Here is a 17,755-nt window from a genome sequence, read left to right as displayed (position 1 = left end):
TCACCAAGTGGGTGGTTTTTCCTGGGAAAATTAGTCCTGGGAGGGGTGGCAGTCCCAAGGGGGACCCACCTCAAGGGGGAACCCACCCCAAAGGGGGACCCACCCCCAGGAGCTGTGGCCAGAGCCCTCAGGGATCTCGTGGCCAGGCCAGGTGATCCCCCCCTCCCCACGGCCCCTGGCCCTGGGCGAACACACTCCCCCGGCCCCGCAGCATCAGCTCCAGCTCCCCAGGAGCACGGGGCTTGCGAAAGCCCCCAGGCCACGCTGGCACCGGCTCCTCCGGCTAAATCCGGCTGCTTACGGCGGGCTAAACCGCCTGGTGCGCCCCGGGCCGCCCCTCCTGCCCCCGGACGTAAGGGGTTTACTCGAAGGTATCCGCACCCCACGTGGGTGGCACGCGCGGGGGCCGGGTGCTGCTGCTGTAGGGTGGCCCTGAATGGGCACTTTGTGCCAGGCACCCCAGTGCCACCCCACCCCCACCCCCGGCTGCCTGCCCCACGTGCCTGCGTCCCACGTGCCTGCACCCCAAGCTGTCCTGCGTCCCACGTGCCTGCACCCCACGCTGCTTTGCACTAGATACCGCCCGGCACCCCACGCCGCCCTGCACCGCATGCCGCCCTGCACTGCACCCCGCGCCGCCCTGCACCCCACGCTCTCCGCAACCCGCGGGACTCGAACCGCTGACCCCCGGGCGGCCGGAGCAGCCGGCGGCGCGGAAGGGAAGTGAGCGCTGGGGGCGGGAGCTGTTGCCCAGGTGACGGGCGGGCACTTCCGGGCGGGAATTTCGGGGAGACGGAGCTGAGACCCGGGGGGCGGCGGCAGCCGGCAGCGCGTCCCGGGCCGAGTGCTCCGCGGCCCCATGGCCCAGCGCATCCTGGCGCTGGCGGCCGAGGAGGTCCCCGAGCGGCTGCAGGAGGCCCTGCAGAGCCTGGGGGAGGGCGAGGTGCGCGGGTGTCCCGCGGGTGGGCCCTGTGTGCGGCGGGGGCGCGCCGCCGGGCCTGTCAGGAGGCGGCTTCTCAGGTGAAGTGCAGCTCACGGCGTCCCCTTCTCTTTGCAGCTGGGCGACATGGTGACAAAGCAGGCCCTGAAGGGGAGGGAGACGGCAGCTTTGCTAAGAGGGATCTTCAAAGGTGGGTGATCTCCGAGGAGGGCTGTGGCCCCAGCCCGGCTGGTTGCCGATGGGCCGGTGGGTTACAGGCCGGCTGGGTGAGGGGGGTTGTCAGCAGCACAAGGAAGAGTCACTTTTGGTAAAAAACAGCTAGTCAGGGCTGTCACAGGGAAACATGACAGCCAAAAATAGACGTGGGGAAACAGGAAATGGGACTAATGTATTTTTAATGAACCTGCTGTGAGTGGGCTTTAATTTTGGGAGCCTTTAGGTGCCTTGAAGTAGGACTGAGCTGGTCAGCTGAGACTTAATTGCCAAACTGATTCTGCTTAACATTGTGACACTTCCTGATCTCCAGCAGCAGGCCGAGTGAACCGTAGGGTGTGATAACAGAGTTGAGTGCTTCTGCTATTCTATCCAAGAGATTCTTAATTTCTGTGCTGTTTATTTTATCTGTTTTGCCAGATAACATAGGGAGTTGTAGTCAGGTGACAGTTTAGCCCTGCTAATTCCCTGCTGTTTCGCAACACGTTGTTACTTGATTAACTTTTTTTCCATTCTTTGTTTTCCTTATTTTCTTGTTATAAGGCTCCCCCTGTTCCCAGCAAAATGGTGTTCTCAGGAGGCTTCAGGTTTACAAGCACTGCATCCCACTAGTGGAGTCAGGGGACCTGCATTTGGGCAAGGTGTCTGAAATCATAGGACTTCTGATGCTGGAGGTAGAAGCTCCTTTGGGCTGGCTTTCCTGGGCTCTGCTGGGTATCATTTAATATGTAGATTGAGATGCTTCAGAACTAGGCCACTGAGGAAAATGAGTTGTGTCCTTTCCCTGGATCTGCCCTGGACTAAGTTAGCTCGTGTTGGAATTTGTGGTGTGTGTAAATATGATTATCTTTGGATATTTACACTTGGACTCGAAACTCCAAACCTGTAATTACATTATCTTTATTTATTGCTCTGTTCTATAAAGGACGGTATAAAATAGAGACCTCAGGGCTGAATTTCCCTTTTAAGGGCACATTTAACTTTAAGAAATGTTGTCCTTTGCTATTTGTTGGTAATGGTTTGAACGTGTGTGTGTAATTCTGTGCACTGCCTCAGGCTCTTTCACATTTTTATATCTTCTCCCAGTCTCGCCAGCTGCCAGGCCATGCATTGGCTGAGCTTGCCACCCTGTTTGTTGATGTTATTAAAGGCGGCAGCCTGTCTAACGGGAAATCCTTGGAGTTGTTTTCCACTGTTCTCACTGCGTTGGCCAGTTCGAATGAGAGCCTAGCTTATGGGAAAGGTAACACCTCTCAGTTTCTTCATAGCCTGACCTTCCTTCCTGTGGAATCAGGTCCTAAAAGACTGTTGCTTTTTCAGGTGAACTGAATGGGGAAGACTTTAAGAAACAGCTGATAAATACCCTCTGCTCCAGCAAGTACGTACGTTTCATGGCAAAACAGTGTGCTTCATGCTATGCTTTGAAAAAGACATGATGATGAGCTGGATGTCACTGTCTGTGTCCTGTTCTATCATCTTTGAACCTGTGCCCTCTGTGACAGTGTCTTCTCTGGCTGGGAAGGCAAGGCAACACCCTGTTCCCAGATCTTGTGTAAGAGTTGCATGAACTGGTCTCAGGAAGTGCCTATTTGTACTCGTTTCTTAGTTTTTGTGGGGACTGGGACAGTTCAGAACCATTGTAAGTCTGGGTGGTTAGGGTGGCAGTGGTGATTTCTGGTGGAAATCTGGCTTCTAGTGTTAATATCAGAACATAACGGAAATGGTGACATTGAATGGTTTTGTAGGAGGAAGGAAGGGCTAAGCAATAATTCTGCTCACTTTCAATTTTCTGACATATTTTTGTATTACTAGGTGGGATCCTCGGAGCGTAATACATCTTGCCAACATGTTCAGGTAATTCTTTTTCCCTTCAACGTCAACACTTTCTTGTGCTGTGGTCATGTCCATGTCCTGTCTCACATGTAGTTTGGGGCAGGTATGAATAGAAGGTCTGACCATACCAGGCACAGCCCCATGGATGGCTGGTCAGTGAACACCACATTGGATCCACTGGGATACAAAACACAGCTGAGCAGGCATTCCCCAAAGACTGAGCATGGCATCATGTTTTTTATTCTCTGTGTGGGTGAGCTTTAGCAAATCAACAATACATGAATGAGCAAGCATAATGTGGAGAATGTCTAAGCACCGAAAGTTGAAGAATATCCTGGGACAGTGGTAGGGTATTGAGGGATCTGTGGCAACCACTTCTGGTGAGGAATTTGGGAGCGCTCGCTGCCTGTCTGCACTAGGACCCTCTATCTAGTTATGGGTTGAATCTGCTGTGGGATTCTGAAGGAAATCAGTAAAAGTGATTAGGCTGCATCTTTGTTTCAACAGGGATATTCCATTATCAGGAGAGGAGCTGCAGTTTGTGGTGGAAAAGATCCTCAGGATGTTCTCCAAGTTAGACCTGCAGGAAATTCCCCCTCTGGTCTATCAGCTGTTGCTGCTTTCTGCAAAGGTAAAAGCTTACAGGAGCTGGCCTCCCCCCAAGGATATACCATGAGAAAAAAACATGTATAGGATGAATTTTAGCAGGGATTCTGATTGTTCCTAAACTGTGCTGTGGGGAGCAGGACACAACAGGACATCTGCAGGGTTTTTTTTCTCTAAATCCTGAAGCTGACTGCTGAGAGAAAGGTACAATCTTGACCTTCATTGTGAGGAAAGAAGGAAACCTTTGGGAAATAAGGGATGAGCACAGACCTAACAGACAGCAGAGAGGATTGGTTTTTTTCAGTGTTCTGAAGTGTGAGTTTGCTTACTCTCTGGTCTACACACTGTAATAATAGCTCATGCAGTATGACTGTCCTCAGGGTCGTAGTCTGACTTGTACTAGAAATGTGTCAGCTCCTGTGCTCTTCCTGCAAGCAGTCTGCCAATCACCTTTGACAGGGTGATCTGGCTCTTGCTTGCTTCATTTGTGACTGAGACAATGCCAGAATGATCCAGCCAAAGACAAATTGTATGTGTGTTACAGGAGGTCATTTGGGTACACTGGCCAAAATGTATTGTTAGATTTAAGGTTAGGAGTTTGAAAGCCTTCCCAATTGATTATAACATAAAGGATCCTTTCTAGTTAATAACAACTTCAAAAAAACCCAGAACATCTGAGAGCTTCAGCTCCTTCCAGCTTTTCAATAAGTGCAGTCAAAAGAAATATGCAAACTAGACTAGAGTCACTTCATCTGGAAATGAGCCACACAGGAGCTCTCTCCCACCTCGGTGATTTATGAAGGGAAATGAAGGATACCATAACATTTGTAATTGGTGTGGGAATAGAGTGTAGTGGCTTAATGTAATGTCCTGCCTTGCAGGGCAGTAAGAAGACTGTTTTAGAAGGAATCATCAGTTTTTTCGATCAGTTGGATAAGAGACAAAAGGAAGAACAGAGGGTTCCACAGTAAGTTCTTTCTCTGTCATCCCCTTTCTTTACTACCACGGTATTTGTAGTTACCTTGGTCCTGCCCAGAGTTCCTTGAGTTTGAATTGTTAAACCTTGTACACGTATGTTCTTCTTGATACATAATAAATTATTTATGGCTTTGCATGGCTTTTCTTTCCTGATAAAACTTACAGATCAGTGGACCTTGAGGTCACCACAATGCCCCTAGACCAACTCCGCCATGTGGAAGGCACCGTTATTCTCCATATTGTCTCTGTTATGAACCTGGATCAGGACCTAGGAGAGGAACTAATCAGACACCTAAAGGTAGGACAGAGATGGAGCAGGCACTGTTCTTGAAGATGCTGTAGCAGGGTTTTTAAAACTGAATTGGCTATCTGTAGAAGGGATTTAATAATTTTTATGATTGCAGTCATGTTCTCTTTAATAAATGCTATGGTATGTTTGAAAAGGCATGTGACTGATAGCTTCCCTGAACTTGCAGGATGCTGCAGTTGAAGATAACAAGCTTTCTGACTGTTGCTTGCCGTTTTCTAGGCTGAGCAACAGAAGGACCCTGCTAGAGCCCTGTGTCCCTTCAGCGTGGCTCTTTTGCTATCAGTTGCAGTAAAACACAGACTGCAAGAGCAGGTATGTAGGTGATAAGCTTGCAGAGAATTTCCATGGGGATGTACACTGCGCTCCTTCTGAAGGAAATAGAGCATGGTTAGTTCATAGTCCCATCGGAATTAGACTTAAAATGGTTTCAGGATGCTTGTGGGGAGGCAGTTAGATCATTGTACACTGTAGTTTACTGAAGACTATAAAGATCCCAGAGCAATATCAGGATTTTCCAGAGTTGTGATCCCTATGGGTTGGTATTGTAGGATTGGAGAAAAGCAATGTCGTCTTTTTCTAAAGTTTTGGCTATGTGGTGGCCACCTGAAGAGCATCTGGCAGCAAGTTACGTTCCGTGAAGCACTTAATGAGGTTGGTATATTTGTCCTGAGAAAGAAGTGAGTTAAGATTTTTGGCAGGCTATACTGGAACTTGTGGTCTGGCTGGTCCTCTTACTGGAGCATACCCAACACTGTGCAGGACCCATTTCAAAGATCATTTCCTCACACTCAATTATTTTATGTTCCAGATATTTAATTTCTTGAAAACATCAATCACAAGAAGCTGCAAGGACCTGCAGTTCCTTCAGGCCTCCAAGTTTCTGCAGGATTTGTTTCCTCAACAATATGATGTAACCACTGTAATTCTGGAAGTGGTGAAAAATAGGTGAGTTGTTGCCATGTGCTGCAGAACACTCAATGGGCTTTGCCGGGGGGAGAATTTCAGCCTTGCTGGAATGCCCTGGGATGCTAAATACTGCTGACCAGGTACCGACAGAGAACAGCGTCAAAATCCAAAGTTTTTATCTCAGTTTCATATTGGTGAATTAAAAAAGCAACAAAATGCAGCTGTATAAATCTGCCCCCTCTACCCCAGATCTCAGCATCTGGTGGTACAAAGGACTAAATTGATCAGGATCCTATCTTTCTTACCGGTGGAGCAGCTGATGGTATGAGCCATGCTGCTGCTGTAGTTTATGTTCTGATCAAGTGATAGGTTGAGTGATAGGCTCACTGTTTTCTTCCCCAACATGGTTAGTCCTTTTAACATCCTGTGGGATAGCTGTGTGATCTGTCACCAGTTGTCCTTCAGCTTGATGAGAGGCATTCCTCTTCTGCCTTCCTCTCTGACTTGAAGATCTCAGGATCAGTAGGCTATTTGTGCATCTGACTGTAGCCTGCTGTCATGTTCAGATCAGACTTGAGAGCACGTCATTTTCTATAGCAAGGAAACCTTTGGACTGGAAAGGAAGTCTGATGGTTGGAGAACCAGGACTACGAGATGTATTGTGCTGAGCACCTGTCCCTCAGCTTAAAGGCAGTCATGGGGTTGTGAGGGATGTCATCTTCCCTGACATGATCAAGCATTTCTCATTGCTGCTTTGGACCCTGGAACGACTGCAGAAGATCTTACTTCAGATTGCTCTGATCTAAACCTGTTCTGTGACTTAAGTTGTTTCTTTCCTGGTCTGTTTAATGTTTTCCTTAGTGCATTTGGCTGGGACCATGTTACTCAGGGCCTGGTGGATCTTGGCTTCAGCCTAATGGAATCATATGAACCAAAAAAGCTCTTTGGAGGAAAAGCTGCTGATACCAGTTATGGCCTTTCAAAAATGCCAGCCCAGCAGGCTGGCAGACTAGGAGCAAGTATCCTGCTGGAAACATTTAAGGTAGTGTATGTTTTGGAGAGTTTTTCTTGGGTGGGGAGGGAGCTCCATTCTTATTCTCTCTTGGTAAATGATTTCAAAATCTTGCCTGCTGTATCCATCATGAGTGTTTCACAAACAATACTAGATTTAGTCTCCTGTTTGCCCCTGTCCAGATGGAAGAGGCGATCCTCATAAAGACCTAACCCTGATCTGTTCCAGTCACCACAATACTTGTGTAATCCCTATTACAGTTTCCAAGAAACTGCAGAGAAGGTAGAGAAATTCAGAGGTACAAAGAAAATCTCAGAGGTGGGATTGAAACCAGCATCTGCACTGAAGTGGTAAATTTGCATCCCACAGACAATTTGACCCATTATGTTCCAAGTGTACTGTGTGTGCCTCTCTGATGTGCTGGTTCTGACTGGCCTGGGATAAAATCTGAATCAACCTGTGTGAATTCAGCTGAAAGGGGACTTCTGGCAACCACTCCCAGCTAACCTGTCAGATCTGGATTTGCTTTGTACTGCATGATACCTGTGCTGTGAGGTACAGGAATATTTTAAATATATGCAGGTTTTGATTTTTTTTTTTATTGTTCTTTCTCATTTCAGGTTCATGAGCCCATCAGAAGTGATATTCTTGAGCAGGTCTTGAACAGAGTCCTCACAAAAGCAGCATCTCCTGTCAGCCACTACATAGGTAACAAGAAAGAGAAAGACATGTGTCCTGCTCTGTGGACACTCAGAACGTAGCTTCTCGGAACAAGTTATAGAATCATAGAATAGTTTGGGTTGGAAGGGACCTTTAAAGGTCATCTAGTCCAACCCCCCTGCAGTGAGCAGGGACATCTTCACTAGATCAGGTTGCTCAGAGCCCTATCCAGGCTAACCTTGAATGTTTCCAGGGTTGGGGAATCTACCACCTCTCTGGGCAAACCCGTTCCAGTGTTTCACCACCCTCATTGTAAAATACTTCTTCTTTACATCTAGTCTAAATCTACCTTCTTTTAGTTTAAAACCATTGTCTCTTGTCCTGTTGCAACACCCTGCTGAAAAGGTTTGTCCCCATCTTTCTTATAAATAACCCCCTTGAAGTATGGAAAGGTCATAAGGTCTCCCAGGAACCTTCTCTTCTCCAGACTGAACAACCCTAATTCTCTCAGCCTGTCTTCATAGGAAAGGTGCTCCATCCCTCTGATCATTTTTGTGGCCCTCCTCTGGACCCACTCCAACAGGTCCATGTTTTTTTCTGTGCTGAGGATCCCAGAGCTGGATGCAGTACTCCAGGTGGGGTGTCACCAGAGCAGAGTGGAGGGACAGAATCACCTCCCTTGACCTGCTGGTCATGCTTTTGATACCACCCAGGGTATGGTTCGCTTTCTGAAGTTCCTGCTGAAGTGACCTGAAGCCAAAAAAATCAGTTGTTCCTTCCCCTCTTACTGAGATGTCTGCTGCAGTGATTCATTGCAGGTGAAAAATATGTTTGCAGGCAGTTGCCATGGAACAGCTGACACGCAGAAAGTTGGTATCTGTCAGTCAGTAACTTCTTACACTTCTAGCCTTGTCCTCCTCATCCTTGGGTAGGCGCTTGAGAGTCACTGGGGCTGCTAAGATGCCTGTGCTGCCACCTCTTCTTTTACACCTCAGTGCCCTCTGGTGGGGTGAGGCCCTTCAGCAGGGTTGTGAGCATTTTGCCTGCAGCAGAAGTAGGTTTGCGATGCTCATCCTACCGCGACCTCTCTGTGTAATGGAAGTGCTTTGATTATTCTGTAATTGTTATCTCTATAAGACATCTCTTGCTCAGAATTTTCTGGCCCCTTGGCAGCAGCTGTTCTTTTTGTCCTTTTATTTTACAGACTTGCTGTCCAATATCGTTGTGTCTGCTCCTCTTGTGCTTCAGACTTCATCCTCCAAAGTCACAGAGACCTTTGACAATTTGTCCTTTCTGCCCATTGATACAGTGCAAGGGCTCCTCCGGGCAGTACAGGTAAAGCTTTGCATTTCTCCATGAATATCCTTGCTAGTTTAGTTCCAGTGACAGCTCTAGGCCACAATTATATGCATGATCTAATAACCCTCCTTGTAAAATAAATCTTCATACTCTGCTGTAGGTTGTTCAGTGTAGCGTGGGACTGTTCTTCAAGCATGGATTTGCATGTGCCCTCTAGCAGAAAGCATATGGTGTGGTCTGGAATAGTACCAAAACTGTTCCGTGCTGACCTTTCATCTGGAAGATGCCCAGATGCTGCAGACTGTAGAAAACTAAGTATACAGGGTTTAGCTGAACAGCTGTAGCTGTCATGATGATTTTTCTCCTTCCAAGCTACAAGTCAGTATTTCTCTTTGCCTGGGCTGAGATATTGAGCCTGGCGATAAACTTTTGCCTGCTTTGTCCAATCTGGAGATAACAGTTCTTTCCCCAAACCTTTGCACTGTGTCCTCACTAACCTGCTAAGGTGTCTCGCTGCTACAGCTCTCTTGGTTTAATTTTGTATTGTTTTAACATGTTTTGGTTCTCCTACTGTACTGATGACAGTATTAGAAATGCAGGGCCAGATGGGCCTGAGGAAGATGAGCTCATATGCCCCAAGGGCTTGGCATGCCTTAGTGCTTTTCTCTCCAAACTGTTACCTTCCTTTCCAGCCTCTGCTCAAAGTCAGCATGTCAGTGAGGGACTCCCTGATACTTGTTCTCCAAAAAGCTATCTTTTCCAGGTAAGCTGGGAAGGGGATTCTTTGAAAAGATTTCTACAAATCATTTATGTTTTTGGAGCAGAAATATTTTTTGTTTATTTTGGCTGTCATCTTACTATGTTCTTCCCGTAACAAGGTGGTGATGTCTCCTATCCCTTTAGCATAGGACTGGAATACAATCATAGCTCTACTGAACTGAGACACAAATTCCAACCCCCAGCTGAATGAGCTTTGGAAATTCAGAAAGCTGTTGGGAACTCCAAATAAGCAGGCAAAATTAAAACCAATTCCAACATGTGTCTACACAGCTGAGTACCTCCAGATGCTAGGAAGGAACCACTGATCAGAATGCTGAGCTGCCACCTTCCCTCTGATCCCTTGCAAGGTGGTAGAGAAGCAGGCTTGTTGTCTTGGTAATGCTTTGAGCAAACCATCCTTCTGTCTTCATAATGTTGTGATCGTAGGCTGGATTTTGTTGGGCAGTGGCTGCCTGGCTATGAATACAGAATTCATAATTTAGGATTATTATTCAAGGCAAGGGATGTGGTCCTGGGAAAGACCCAGGGTTTCAGCGAGCAAAGCAAAACACCAGCTTTTTGCGAGGAACTTTCCAACTCCGAACTCCGTGAGACTCTCCCATTCCAGTTTTCAGGGGACATTTAATGCTTGGATCTTGGGCTGGGGTTCTCCCTCAGTGTGAGCATTGCAAGGATAGAAAGGAAATCAAATGTTGTAAGAGTATTGAGCAAGGGAGTTCCCAGCAAACTGTCAAACTTAACTACTTGGGACTGCGCTGCCCTCTTGGGGAATACAGTTCCACTGGGCCCAGTCACTGTATTTGTGGACCCTTTTTCATTGCTGAGTTGATCTTGTATTTATTTCTGAGCTTCTTGCTTCCATTTTTCCTTAAGCTTCTCTTTTCTCCCTCTGACTTGCAGGCAGCTCGATGCTCGTAAAGCTGCAGTTGCTGGCTTTTTGCTTCTGTTAAGAAATTTTAAGGTTCTGGGCAGCTTGTCCTCTTCCCAGTGCAGCCAGGCCATTGGTGCCTCTCAGGTAAGTGCTGTTCTGCAGTCCCTGGTGTGCACGTATGAGGCAGTCTTGTGTCTCATATGCACTGTTTGCAACAACTCAGGAGTGGAGTGCTTCCCCAAAATGGAAATAAAACTTCAGTAAGGATTAGTCCTGGAAGGAAAAGTTTGGAAAATACAGTGTGTGAGAAGCTGGCCTAGGGATGTTGCTTCTCAGAGTCATTTTCTCTTACAGCACCAATATTGTGGGGAGCGTTCACACTGCTCCGTGATGATGATAAAGAGCCTGGCAGCACACTAAGGACTATTTCAGTGATGGTTTAGGGGACAGGACCCTTATCATCTCGCTTCTGTGTTGTGATATCTGAGAATCGTAATGTGACTAACATTCCCTCTCAGGTCCAGGCAGATGTCCATGCCTGCTATAATTCTGCAGCTAATGAGGCCTTCTGCCTTGAAATCCTGGGCAGCCTGAGGCGATGTTTGAGCCAGCAAGCGGATGTTCGTCTCATGTTATATGAGGTAAACACAGTTTCTTCAATCTCCTTTTAAACAGCCACTAGCTCTTCTGCAGTCTAGTTCTACTGTAGCCCCAGGTAAATAATGATCACATTATTGTGGAAAACAACCTATCATGTCAGTTATGTTCTTCATGGGACACATGTACCAAGGACTATATGTTGAGGTTTTTTCAATCCTTCTGCTTCTTTTTATTTTGGACCGCTATAAGCCCAAAGACACGTCGATGTATCTTCCTCATCTCATACGTTGCTTAAGAACAAAAATGTGTCAAGGTCTCTCTTCCTGCAGTGGCCTAGGAAATGGGAAGTGTGTTTGGTGCCCTGTGAGTGTTATGACAGGCATTGGACAGATGCAGAGTTGCTGGGAGTTAATGATGGGCTACAGAGAAAACCTTGACCGGGTAGTATGGGGAAACTTCCTTAGAGACTGCATCAGGAATCTGGCTTTTCTCCTCTTCCTTTTGCAAGTTTCTATAAAGGCTTGTCTGTCCCTTAGATTTCGTGTGACAAATGGCCTAATATAAAGAGCCATTTCTGGGTGCGTATCTTAGCTCCTGAGGTAACTGTGGGGTGCCACCTCGAGAAAAAACACCAGCTGAGGTCAGAGAGATTTTGTTTCCTTATTGACTTGGTTGGACTTGACCTTTGGTGAACTGCAAGTTTTGGGTATGCTCGTCACTATTGCTATAAGACTTGTGCTTGCTTTATCCGTCCACTGAGTTTTCTCAGTTTGAAGGATTTTTTTGCCTCCTACAGTTTCCCCACTGGCTTGTTTTGCCTTTGAAGCAGGATTTCACAGTTTGAAGTTGGATCTAGTGTTAGTGTTAAATAGCAGTGAAAGTCACTCTGGGCCTGATGCCACCGCTGCTAGGGAGATACAGCTTGTGAGAGGGCCCCTGTGAGGAAATTCATACGCTTTCTGATTCATACCTTCTTTCTGTGGTGCCTTTGCTTTGCCAGGTATGGGGGTTTACACTGAGCACATTGTTACTTCCTCATGGTTCCTTGCAGTGCCAAAGGGTCATTGCTGTCTTACGAGACCAATTTATTATGCATGTGGTTCGTTTTCTTTGTTGTGTAAGCCAACTTGTCCGTCCTTCCTTCCTGTCTTCAGGGTTTTTATGACGTCCTTCGGAGGAACTCCCAGCTGGCCAGCTCTATAATGGAAACGCTCTTGTCCCAGGTAAATGCTATGTGGCATGGCTGCAGAGACTAAGAATTCTGCACTGCAACCAGTATAGCAAGCAATTCAGTTTAAATATTGGGGAAATAGTTCTCCCTTACACTGGAAATATGTTTAAGCACTGTGGCACCTCTCGAAGGTGTTCAGATCCCTGCTATGTTGAGAGAGCAGACTAGGTAAACATCTGGAGACAGGTTCATATCCTATCACAGGGTGGAAGAGAAAGAATCTCTTGGAGCCCTTTCCAACCCTTCAGTTCTGAGATGTTGTGAGAAGTGTGAGCCCAGAAAAGTGCTTTGTGCACTCCCTGTTCCTTAGCAGTGCACAGCAGTTACCCTCCCATGCTTCCCCAAGGATGTGTGCTGACACAGTAATTATTATTGCTGTCCTCCCATCAGGAGAATACCCAAGTCCATGTAGGATCTGGGAGGATTAACTCATCCCCCAACACTGTTGCTCATGGCAACAAGACAATCACATTTCTTCAATCCATTGGACAGGCAGTGCTTTCTTTGAGACAAGTAATTTTCTTCCCTTTAATCATCCGTAGAGTTCATGCTGACTAATTCCAGCTTTCCCATGACAGTATAGGGTCTGAGAAAGGAACACGAACAGAGCCAAGACAGCTTTTGGGTAGCAGAGGGTACTTAATGGGAACTTGGTGTAAATGTATAAATTTTTATAGCATCATTATATATATATATATATATCACTTTCCTTTGGTTCTGATCCTATATCAGTACTTGGAGCATATCTCCTTCCTGTGATGTGGCGAACAGCCAGGAATTGGTGCAAGCATGGTCTCTCATGCATTTGTTTTAGTGCCAAGTGTAGCCTCCATAACTGCCTGCATCCTTAGGCCAGGAGGCTGGGTGCCATAACAGGACCTAGCGCTCAGTACAGGTGATGGGTAGCAGAAGCCATTTTTCTCACCATTTAAAGGATGTGTAACACTGCAGGTGAAGTGCAAGTGATGCTGCATGTGGAGGCAAGACAGCAGCAAGTAGTCAGATAAACTTTTTTTAGGGCAGGGACATGTCCTGGCTGTGAGGTACATCAGCAACTCAAGAGGGGATTTTAATCGCTAATAGAGCAGATTATGTGGCTAATGTACATGTACAGCGCCATTATTATAGTGCCAATTTTCGTTCTGTAGAATGGAGTACAAAGATTATCGTATTCCGTTTTCAAACAACCTAAGAGGCTCAGTTACCAAGTAACTGGTTATTTTTATTTCTTGGTTTTTTGTGACAGCTAAAGCAATATTACTTGCCCCAGCCAGACCTCCTGCCTCCACTGAAACTTGAGGGATGTATTATGGCTCAAGGAGATCAAATCTTTCTGCAAGAACCACTGGTGAGAGCTATACTGGCTGGCCACAGCTGCAAGCTTGTCTGTTACATAGCATTTTGGTTGTGCTGCTATGAACTGAATACCTTGTGTTTCTTCAGCCTTTTCTAGCCTGGAGCAATTCTTTTAATGACAGTAGAGCTGGGCATCTCACCCCTGCCTCAGGCTGTCTATTAGAGCTCTACTAGCATAGTGGTTTAGGGGGACCTGTGTGAAAATTGCTCTAGGAATAGTATAGTTCTGTTATCCTCTGTTGAGCTCACCCTGGGTGTTTTTTTTCTCTCCTTCAACTTAATTCCACATAAAATAGTCTTGCAGTGTGTGTGTGTAGCACGGGGAAGAATCTGCCCTTTGGTTTTGCTCCTTTGAAATTGTTGGAGATGAGACCTCAACGATTAATTGCATTTCTGAGGGAACAAATTCAAATTAATCACTTTGTTTTCCCCTAAGGAAGCTTCCATGCTGTCCTGCAGTAGGAAACATGTCCCTCTTCCCAGAAAGAGAGCAGACACTTCAGCTAGAGTGAGAACCCTTTTGGAAATTCCCTTTCCGTCTCCTTCAGCAGCTGAGGTAGCTGGGTTGAGGGAGCAGTGGGAGTTACGTTTTTACATCCCATATAGACGAGCTGAGGCAAACAGCGTTGTCTGAAGCTAGAAGTGGGTCGCTGTGTATAGGATTCAGATCCCCTCATTCCGGGAGTGAGGCATATTCTTGAGACTCGCGCGAACCTCCAAAGGCAGCTATGGCTCTTTGCATCCAACTGTAGTAGTATGGCCTGTGTCCACTTCTGCCAGCAACCTGCAACTAGAAGGCTGAGTGTGACTGTGTGGCTGCTTTTTTCAGGCCCATCTGCTCTGCTGTATCCAACACTGTCTTGCCTGGTATAAGAGCACTGTGCATCTATGCCAAGGAGCTGAAGATGACGAGGAGGAGAAGGAGGATGTGGGATTTGAGCAAAACTTTGAAGATATGCTAGAATCTGTCACACGACGAATGATCAAGAGCGAGTTGGAAGACTTTGAACTGGTAAATCAGATTTTCATTTTGACTCAGTGGAAGAAGACACTGAGTTCTTGTCAGGTTTTGAAAAGATTTTTCACTTGTTTCCTTTACCACCTAGGATAAATCGGCAGATTTTTCTCTGTCTTCTGGTGTCGGCGTGAAGAATAACATCTATGCCATTCAGGTGATGGGAATTTGTGAGGTCCTGATTGAGTACAATTTCAGCATAGGGAATTTCAGGTAAAACACCAAAACTTACCCTCCAGCCTTAGCTGTGCTATACTGTGCCTAGCTCTTCCGAGTGCAGCTTCATTGCAAGCACAGGATAATAGTGCCAACACAGAATCAGAACGATATTTTCTGAGTGTGAGTGCCTTGTGGCAGAGGCATTCACAGAACCTTGAGGAGTGTCTTCCTTTTCAATGTTTTGTATTGTGGGAGATGGGATGTGACATTCTGTAGAAGATCAGGTCAAAGAGGAGTGTTACTGTTAGGAAGGTGGGGAGATGTCATAGGTCACAGTTTTACCATTTAGAAAGCGCCATTGTGTAATTTGGCAACTGAAGCTTCAAACGGGAAACTGTAAGACTGGATTTTCTCCATTAATGCTTTCTACTACTTTCTTGCAGTAAGAACAAGTTTGAGGATGTCCTAGGCCTGTTTACATGTTACAACAAACTCTCTGAAATCCTGAAGGAGAAAGCTGGAAAGAACAAATCTACCTTGGGCAACAAAACTGCACGGAGCTTCCTGTCCATGGGTTTTGTATCTACTCTGCTCACAGCTCTGTTCAGGTGAGAAGCTGTCACATCTGGAGTAGCTTTAAGGCCTATTCACAAGCTGCTTTTGTGGTGTCTGAATGCTGGCTGTCTTGTGCACTGCGTACACAGTACACAGGTATTTTCATTTCTGTACAAAGCATGTGTGGTAACAGCACTTGTTGTCTAGAAAGCATCATAGTCCAAGCAGGAAACAGAGCTGTGCAACTCCTGGTACTGACAAAGCAGCTTTTCTGGACCTTGCTTATGACTTGTAAGACCTCAGAGAGTCTCTGCTCTTCTAGTCCTGGGCTGTTCCCCAGACAACAAACTCCAGTGTTTGAGCTCCAGTCCTCTATGGAACAGAGCCAGACATCAGTCCAAGCCATGTTTGTTAGTGTATTTGGAAAGGCTGGTGGAACTTTATCCTCTGAGTGGTCACTACAAGCTACCAAAACAAAGGGTCTTTTCCACCCTGCATTCAGGTAATTATTTTAGTTGTAAATGTGTATTTAGATTTTGAATCTTATAGGCCATCGCTGCATTTTATCAGTGCATCCTTAATTCTGTGACAGTGCTCTTGATTCTTCAGGGACAATGCCCAAAGCCATGAGGAGAGCCTGGCAGTTCTGCGCTCCAGCACAGAGTTCCTGCGCTATGCTGTCAGTGTAGCTCTGCAGAAGGTGCAGCAGCTGGAGGAGACAGGACAAACTGATGGACCAGATGGACAAAATCCTGAGAAGATTTTTCAGAACCTCTGCAAAATCACACGGTGGGTCACTGTGGCACGTGAAGACATCAGCCCTAAAAAGCAGCAATGCATTTTGGGGATTTTGGATTCTCAGCTAGGGTTTTGAAAGAAGAATGCTGTCTATAACTGTTCCAAACAGTTATTATTACCGGGTTGAGATCATTGCCTTTCTTTGCTCCTGAGAAATCAAGTGGAGGCACTACAGTTTCTGTGCCGGAGTGAGTGATACAGCTCTAATAATGGTACTTGGCCTGGAAGAATCAAACACCATCAAACTCTCATTTTCAGCCTCTTTCTGACTTTTGGTTCATCGCTTATTGTCACAGAGGAGGTAGGATAGTTACAGGCTGGATTCTTGAGGCCTCTGGGATGCAATGAAGTTAAAATTCACTTCTAGCTACAGTACAAAACAGATAAGAGGGAAACAAGCCTTAGAAAACGTTTGTTTAGGACTTTTGCAAGATGCTTGAAGACATTCATGCATCTAATTCTTTGGAAATCCAAGAATGTTAACCACGTAAATGTATTTTGGGATCTAGGTCATATCTGCATGGGGTCTTTTCAGATCCCAGTCAGTAGAGAGCACAAAATGCAAATTACCCCTGCCATGAATAATGCCTGTTTTGTGTCTCGCCCCAAATAATAGTGGCTATTTTTGTTGCAGTCATTAGGACTACATGTGAGCTACATGTTTTGCGTGATTGGACACTGAAGTAGAATAAGATCATCTGTGCAGGCGACAGAACTAATGAGAAGAAAGGAGAGGGAACAAAAAAGGGAAGGAGTGGGCTTAGGGGAGCAGGAGAAAGATGTTTGCCTACAAATAGAAGTGTCTCTTTTGGGCCAAACAATTTTGCTTTCTTCAAAGCTTTTCACTTTGCTTTGCCTGCCTTTACCTTTCTGATTTTATTTATGTAAAGCTCTATAGTGATAATCTGACATTTCACAGATTCAAACTGCCAAAATAAAAGCTGTTTTTGTCACTGACGGATTTGACACCAGTGGTCAGTGTTTGGGTAGTCTGAGACAAAAGGAAAGCCGGGTGGAAGAAAAGAGTGTATAAAGACAGACTTGAAATGGGATTGGAAGGTCCCTTGGCACCTGGAAAGAATTAAATTATTTAGCTGTGCAGGAAGAATGCAGTAGCTGTTTTGCTGACACGGAAACAAAATCTTCTTAAAAATAAATCTTTTCTCCCTCCACTTTCCTATAGGAAAAACCCTTCCAATTTAGTTACATTAAAAATACAATCCTAAGAGTAGAATCTGTGATTAGCCCTGTTCTAGTTCTTGCACTGTGCAGCCAGCTTAACTGGAGCATGTGATGTTAACTTATCTCCCATCCCATAGGGTTCTGCTTTGGAAGTACACTACAATTCCTACTGTTTTTGAAGAACCAGGGAAGAAGAAGGGCAAAAGCATTTCACTTCTGTGCTTGGAAGGTTTGCTGCGGATCTTCAACACAGTGCAGCAGCTGTACACTGCCAGGATCCCCCAGTTTCTACAAGCACTGGGTAGGCACACGGTACAATTCTGGTCTGGTTCCTAGCCTTCATGTTCCTGTCCACATGGGCGCGGTTATGGACCCGGTGCCCTCTATCCATAACTAGGGAGAGGTGGGGGTCTGGTCCTTGTTTCTCAGTAACAAGGTGGGCTTAACAGCA

General features: G+C 46.1%; 1 protein-coding gene across 2 annotated transcripts in view; it reads left to right on the top strand.

The window, feature by feature from the left end:
- Nucleotides 1–310: 310 nt before the first annotated feature.
- FANCI (FA complementation group I) overlaps nucleotides 311–17,755 on the top strand; it is a 25,958-nt gene continuing 8,513 nt past the window's right edge. For both annotated transcript variants that reach the window (XM_080396196.1, XM_080396195.1), the window contains exons 1-24: nucleotides 311–943; nucleotides 1,058–1,130; nucleotides 1,697–1,827; nucleotides 2,240–2,396; nucleotides 2,474–2,531; nucleotides 2,966–3,007; nucleotides 3,494–3,617; nucleotides 4,474–4,559; nucleotides 4,736–4,868; nucleotides 5,100–5,192; nucleotides 5,689–5,825; nucleotides 6,648–6,828; nucleotides 7,419–7,506; nucleotides 8,663–8,793; nucleotides 9,450–9,520; nucleotides 10,438–10,552; nucleotides 10,927–11,049; nucleotides 12,163–12,231; nucleotides 13,486–13,587; nucleotides 14,425–14,607; nucleotides 14,702–14,823; nucleotides 15,213–15,377; nucleotides 15,934–16,113; nucleotides 17,442–17,605. In XM_080396196.1, coding sequence (XP_080252322.1) covers nucleotides 860–943; nucleotides 1,058–1,130; nucleotides 1,697–1,827; nucleotides 2,240–2,396; nucleotides 2,474–2,531; nucleotides 2,966–3,007; nucleotides 3,494–3,617; nucleotides 4,474–4,559; nucleotides 4,736–4,868; nucleotides 5,100–5,192; nucleotides 5,689–5,825; nucleotides 6,648–6,828; nucleotides 7,419–7,506; nucleotides 8,663–8,793; nucleotides 9,450–9,520; nucleotides 10,438–10,552; nucleotides 10,927–11,049; nucleotides 12,163–12,231; nucleotides 13,486–13,587; nucleotides 14,425–14,607; nucleotides 14,702–14,823; nucleotides 15,213–15,377; nucleotides 15,934–16,113; nucleotides 17,442–17,605 — 2,812 coding nt within the window. In that variant the 5' untranslated portion in view covers nucleotides 311–859. The remainder of the gene's footprint in view (nucleotides 944–1,057; nucleotides 1,131–1,696; nucleotides 1,828–2,239; nucleotides 2,397–2,473; nucleotides 2,532–2,965; nucleotides 3,008–3,493; nucleotides 3,618–4,473; nucleotides 4,560–4,735; nucleotides 4,869–5,099; nucleotides 5,193–5,688; nucleotides 5,826–6,647; nucleotides 6,829–7,418; nucleotides 7,507–8,662; nucleotides 8,794–9,449; nucleotides 9,521–10,437; nucleotides 10,553–10,926; nucleotides 11,050–12,162; nucleotides 12,232–13,485; nucleotides 13,588–14,424; nucleotides 14,608–14,701; nucleotides 14,824–15,212; nucleotides 15,378–15,933; nucleotides 16,114–17,441; nucleotides 17,606–17,755) is intronic.

Source organism: Falco punctatus (assembly GCF_963210335.1).
Source record: "Falco punctatus genome assembly, chromosome: 7".
In the NCBI taxonomy this organism is placed as follows: domain Eukaryota; kingdom Metazoa; phylum Chordata; class Aves; order Falconiformes; family Falconidae; genus Falco; species Falco punctatus.
This window is presented reverse-complemented; position numbering and strand designations above follow the sequence as displayed.